This window comes from Xenopus laevis, chromosome 6S, assembly GCF_017654675.1.
Source record: "Xenopus laevis strain J_2021 chromosome 6S, Xenopus_laevis_v10.1, whole genome shotgun sequence".
NCBI lineage: Eukaryota > Metazoa > Chordata > Amphibia > Anura > Pipidae > Xenopus > Xenopus laevis.
In genome coordinates this window covers 7,285,654-7,291,653 of record NC_054382.1, presented here as the reverse complement: position 1 = coordinate 7,291,653, position 6,000 = coordinate 7,285,654, and the positions used below count along the sequence as shown (strand labels likewise).

At 43.3% G+C, this 6,000-nt stretch overlaps 1 protein-coding gene across 1 annotated transcript in view; it reads left to right on the top strand.

The window, feature by feature from the left end:
• The first annotated feature begins 2,461 nt into the window (after positions 1 to 2,461).
• plcd1.S (phospholipase C delta 1 S homeolog) overlaps positions 2,462 to 6,000 on the top strand; it is a 53,901-nt gene continuing 50,362 nt past the window's right edge. Inside the window, exon 1 of the mRNA XM_018268984.2 lies at positions 2,462 to 2,681. Within this exon, the coding sequence (XP_018124473.1) occupies positions 2,645 to 2,681 (37 nt within the window). The 5' untranslated portion in view covers positions 2,462 to 2,644. The remainder of the gene's footprint in view (positions 2,682 to 6,000) is intronic.

Genomic DNA, 6,000 nt, shown 5'->3' with positions numbered 1-6,000 from the left:
AGTAACAGTGGATAATAGTCTCTGGGGAAGGGAGTGTGACTGTGGGATAGCAGGTATAGTAGGGGAGAGATGGTGCCTATAGTAAACTATAGTAACAGTGGGATAATAGTCTCTGGGAAGGGAGGTGTGACTGTGGGATAGCAGGTATAGTAGGGAGAGATGGTGCCTATAGTAACAGTGGATAATAGTCTCTGGGAAGGGAGTGTGACTGTGGGATAGCAGGTATAGTAGGGAGAGGTGGTGCCTATAGTAACAGTAGATAATAGTCTCTGGGAAGGGAGTGTGACTGTGGGAAAGCAGAGCAGGTATAGAAGGGAAACATAAAATTATGTCTATGTTGGATCGTGATTGTGAATATACTGTATGTTTCAAAAAGTTCAGACAAAAAATATGCAGATATTTTCAAGCTAAAACAAATATTTCAAATCCAAAGCAAATAATAACATGTTGGAATAGTTTAAGTCTCTTTCATTGATGAAATTAATTCCTGTTTCGGCAGAGAAAAGAAATCAGAGCTCTTCCGGGGGCAATAAGAGGAAATGAGCAAATGTAAACACAACACAGTTTGTGCAATTTACATTTTACAAAAAATCTAGAGGGGGTCATGTTATTATATTTATAGCCACTAGATGGGGCAGTTGCTGACCATAAAGAAATTTTGGGAGAAGGGAGAGAATTTGCTCTGCTGAGCCGCACACAGAAAATTAATTTTAGGTCCCTCAACATATCCAGAGGTTGCCCTGTTTTACCAATATATGTTGAAATTGCTCATATTAGGGCTTCATGGGGCCCCTATACCTCCTGGGCCCCCCTGCAGGGGGACTGTACGGTTATCATTCTAATATTTTAGGTTTTGAATTGCTGGGCTTGCCTGATGGTTCTGTGCCAGACTGAATCACAACCAACTCTTTGTAAGGGAATGGGGATGAGCTCAAAAGGTGTCCGTGTAATTATTTTCTGTAAAACAAGGTTACCTGCAGTGTCGGACAGGGCCCGCGGGACACTGGGAAAAACCATGGGCCTCCTCCAACCCAGACCTTAAGCTGCTGAGTCCCAAAATATGTCCAGCGAGGCACGTATGCTCGATGCCTACTGTCGTTCATGCATGTGTGGTGCGCGCTGGGTTTTGGGGGCGTTCCGGCGTTAGTGGGGTGCGTCCTGGCGTTTGCGCAGGCATGGTGTGCACCGGTGTTTGGGGCAAGCCACCGTTCATGCATGTGCACGGGGGGTCCGGAATATTGGACCCTGGTGTGCCCACCGTGGTCCAGTCCGACCCTGGTTACCCGCACATACCTCCCGACATTTTGGAAATAGAAAGAGGGACAAAAAAAATTTTCAGCACGGAGCATGCCAATTTCTGTGACCACACCCCCTAATTCCCATTTGACAGGTTATGAAAGTTTGAACACATGTCTGTGGTTTTTATGTTACAGTTTTGCTAATGAAGGTGAATTGCCCTTTAAGCTGCAAGTCGCAGTTTCCCCAAGAGACCCGCTTATCTTAAATTGTTACAATTGTGTCTTTGCTTATCTTAAATTATTACTAAAGTGACAAAGTGCACCTGCCACATATATCTGGGCTCTCTGTCAAAAGCCAATTAAAGTGATACTGACACTAAAAAACTACTTTTTAAAATATGAATGTACATTAAAAGTTACCTATAGGTCACATTGATCGTTTATTGCTGAGAGGTTTGTTTTTGTAAGTAATTGTGAGTTGAAGTTCCTAAACCTGACTGTTTTGCCAACTTGATTGTCCCAACTCAGCCTGTCAGTTAAAGTTTCTAATGCTAATGGACTCCTGCTGCACAAATATGGCAGCCCCCTCATAGAGGAACATGGGGCATCAGACAGGTAATGTAAAAGCATTGGGCAAATACTTTATGGCAAAGTTATAAGTAGCTTACAAATGCAATATTATGATAAATGTAAAAAAAAAGAGTTTAATCTCTTTAAGTTTTAGAAACTTTGTATCTTTTTCTGGCTGTTCAGTGCAGGAGATCAAAGAGAAAAGAGAAAGTCAGGACATTTCAGTAACAATCCGGGACTGCGGGTTGAGCTGTCAAAAACGGCGGAAAAACGGGACAGTTGGGATGTATGGCAACTTTAGGCTGGTGCAATAAGTTCAGTATATAAAATATGATATTTTAGGGTTTAGTTCTCCTTCAAATTTATTTTCACAGATAGCTTATGATAAAAACCTTGGAAATGCACCCAAAATGTTCAGAATCAGGTAAAAAGTGAGTTGTGAGTGGAGTGCAGCAGCTTGTGTGTGTGTTTGTGTGTGTTTGTGTATGTGTGTGTTTGTGCAAGTGAGGGCAGAGTGTGTGACTCCCATGCACTCCTGGCTTGTACATTTCCTCTAGGCGCCACAGGGTGAGCAATCAGAGGGCTGGATCGGATACACGGGGTGTGTTCTACACTCTCAGCTAAACTGTCCCGCTGGACCAACTGACAGTCACACACAGCTGGCTCACCCAGGAGGATTGTCTGGGGCCCCAAGCAAGAAGCCCCACAGCTAGGAATAGAGTGCAGAGGGAAGACTGACAGGGTGTCTGCGAGAGCGCTGCACTGCTGTCTCACCTACAGAATTTGCCTGTTGCTGCTGACTGCTACCATCAACACTCTGCACTTCTGCCTACAGAATGGGAACTAATGGTACCGTCAACTGCTATGAAAACAGTAAGTCCACCCAAAACTGTTTCTCTATAGATGCCTTAGGAAAAAAATATGTAATGTAAAGGCTAGTTGCCCTTTAATCTGAGCTAAATGCCACTGTTCAGATCTAGTCGACTGAGTCATTGTAGCAATTAAAAAGTGCGTGTCCTGTTTAAAGGGGACAGGTGACAGTTGCACTCTCAGCAGCCCCATGTTTGTTGTCCCTAAAATTCCTCAGTGGTTGGGCTGTATGTTCCCCAACTGCCTGAGACTAGACCAGAGGGGCGCCCTGTGACTATTCTCTATTGGATTCAGTCCTATAATTGCCCCCATCTTTATGCAATATATATATATATATATGTAACTCATTAATGTAATTGGGAATCATGTCCTGGTGTAGGGCTGTGCTTAGCTCCCAAATCTCAGTCCACCCCCCCCCCATATAGAGACACTGAGCCTTCCAAATTTGCTTGGGTCACATCTCCTGGGAGGGCACGCAACTGTCATTTATTGGGAGCCCATATTGCCTTCTATAAGCTGCAATGTTCCCCGGTATAATTGGCCTATTATTCGGCGGAACATAATTACACATAATGAATAAAAAGTAACAAAAGCACGTAGTGAATAAAGGGTAACAATAAAGAGTGCAACTCCCTTTTCTGTATGCAAGGAGTTGTGTCTAGCAGAAGTGTTACCACCCTTTGTGGAGGATGCTGGGAGATGTAGTCTAATAACTGAAGGCTGAATCATGAATAACAGAGGTTTCATTGCACTGTCCCAGCTTTACTTAGGTCTGTCTGGTGCCTGATGTATTGCAACTTTAAACTCCCAGTGCCAGACCTATAACCAGGGTAACACTGGGCAAAACTTTCAGCCCCTTCCTGTGGAGCCAGAAGCCGGCCTGTTTGGCTACATGTTGAGGATAGGGCTGGCTTTGTACAGCTGCCAGTATGTGCTTTGGGAACATCTCATGGAATCCCAGCACCGGCTGAGCTTTAGCTGTCAGAACAAAACAAGCTGGTCACACAAACACCCTCATCTCGCCTGCATTAACCCTTTATTAACCCGTTATTACCCCTTTATTAACAAATCTGCTTGCATTAATAAGCTCACATCCAGAAAGATGGGGTTAAATTGGAGGAAACACCATTACTCCAATGTTCTGACGTTAAAGGGGATCTCCACCCAATCTCATAAGGGCTCTTACACACAGGCGTCTGTATTGGTGCGGCCCAACACTGCCATTTTTGTGCTTTCAAAACACGGGTAAAACTGTGCAAGTGAGACAGATTGAAGGGGCGGTTCACCTTTAAGTTAAACTTTTAGTATGTTATAGAATGGCCAATTCTAAGCAACTGTTCAATTGGTATTTATTATTCATATGTTATAGTTTTTTTTTTAAATTATTTTCCTTTTTTTCTGACGCTTTCCAGCTTTCATATGGAGGTCACTGACCCCATCTAAAAACAATACTCTATAAGGGCTCTTACACACGGGCGGTTTTACCTGCGCTCCCCTACGTTGCGCTTTCTTCCGTTCAGCCGCAGGGGAGCGCAGGAGTAGACGCACTCACTTATTGTCAAGGGGGCTGTACTCACACAGACGCATGTATGCGCCGAACGCAGGTGAAATGCAACATACTGCGTCCCACCTGCGTTTGGCGCTTACATGCGTCTGTGTGAGTACAGCCCCCTTCACAATAATTGAGTACGTCTACTCCTGCGCTCCCCTGCGGCTGAACGGAAGAAAGCGCAACGTAGGGGAGCGCAGGTAAAACCACCCATGTGTAAGAGGCCTTATTGATACTTTTTTTTTTATTCAGCAGCTCTCCAGTTTGCAGTTTCAGCCATCTGGTTGCTAGGGTCCATATTACCCTAGTAACCATGCACTGAGTTGAATAAGAGACTGGAATATGAATAGGAGATGCCTGAATAGAAAGATGTACAAGGCCGGACTGGGTCGGATTCGCACCCAGATCTGCTTCTTAATGGTGCGACCCCTTTGTCGGAGATGGCAGCAAAAAAATTTTGCACGTAGTCTGAGCCACACGGATGCGCACAAACGCGGTGCCGCACACAGATGCAGTGCGGCAGGATGGGATGGAGGAGGGCTCTGGGGCCCCCAGTCCAACCCTGAAGATGACTAATTAAAAGTAGCAAGAACAATATTACAGAGCATTTGGGTTTTTTTTAGATGGGGTCAGTGACTCCATCTGAAAACTGGAAAGCTTTAGAAAAAAAAAGGCAAATAATTAAAAAAAACTATAAAAAGAAATAATGAAGACCAATTGAAAGTTGCTTAGAATTGTCCATTCTATGACATATTAATAGTGAACCACCCCTTTAGTCATAGTTTTCCTAGCACCACACATGTATGTTCTGTTTCCTCATGTTAAATTACAAGATGACAAAATTCTACAGTCATTTCCAAATGAAAGCAGCCGACATGGAGTACATGGAAGTCTCATTCTCTACTGTTTTTGCTCGACTTCAGTAGAGAAATTCATGAAGGTTTTACATCCCCTTTAATGAATTAGCAATATATCTTTTAGCATGCCAGCGTAATATGTGTCAAGCAAAACTTGGTTGCTATGGGTTACTGGACCAGGGAAAGCTCCCCCGCCCTTTTTTTCAAAATCTCCTGAGTCCCTGTTACTTCACAGCGATATCTGTATATCCATTTAATAGCTAAGAAACCGGGCAATGTTTATATTTACATGGGACAGTCCCACTATCATACGGATTAGACTTGGTTTAAAGTTGGTCTGGATCATATGAGTGTCTTGACTTTGTAGATTCATGGGAATAGTGATGGGAATCCAAATTTTCTGTGAGAGCAGAAGAGTTAAAGGCCACGATTACAGTCATTTTGGTAGATTTGTAGTGTGATTTCCCAGGAATTAGAGAATCAGTTTCCCTTCAGTATCACCATCGTACATTATTCCCTCTCGTCTGTTTGGGCAGTGTTATCCTCCTCTCCAATTTTTGGTTTAAAGCCCTTATGTATAATCAGTGTCTTTAAATAATCTCTGAACTAAGCGCCCGGGGTCCCATTGGCCTCTCCTCATTGGCTCCGGTGTATTATCACTGTCTCTGTGGGTTTAAGTTCAGACTAATTGCCCTAAATTACAGCCCTTCTGTTCTCTACCCAGGAGTCAGGAGACTTTATAAGTGGGATCTGAAAGAAACCCAAAGTTAAATTTAAAGTATAATTTGTTCGTCTCAAGCCATGTCATTTCTTTACAAAGTGGAACTCCACCCAAAAATGACTCATTATACAAGGAAAGAAAAGCAAGTTTCCAATATATATTCATTGACATGGATCAATGGTTTATTTGTAATTG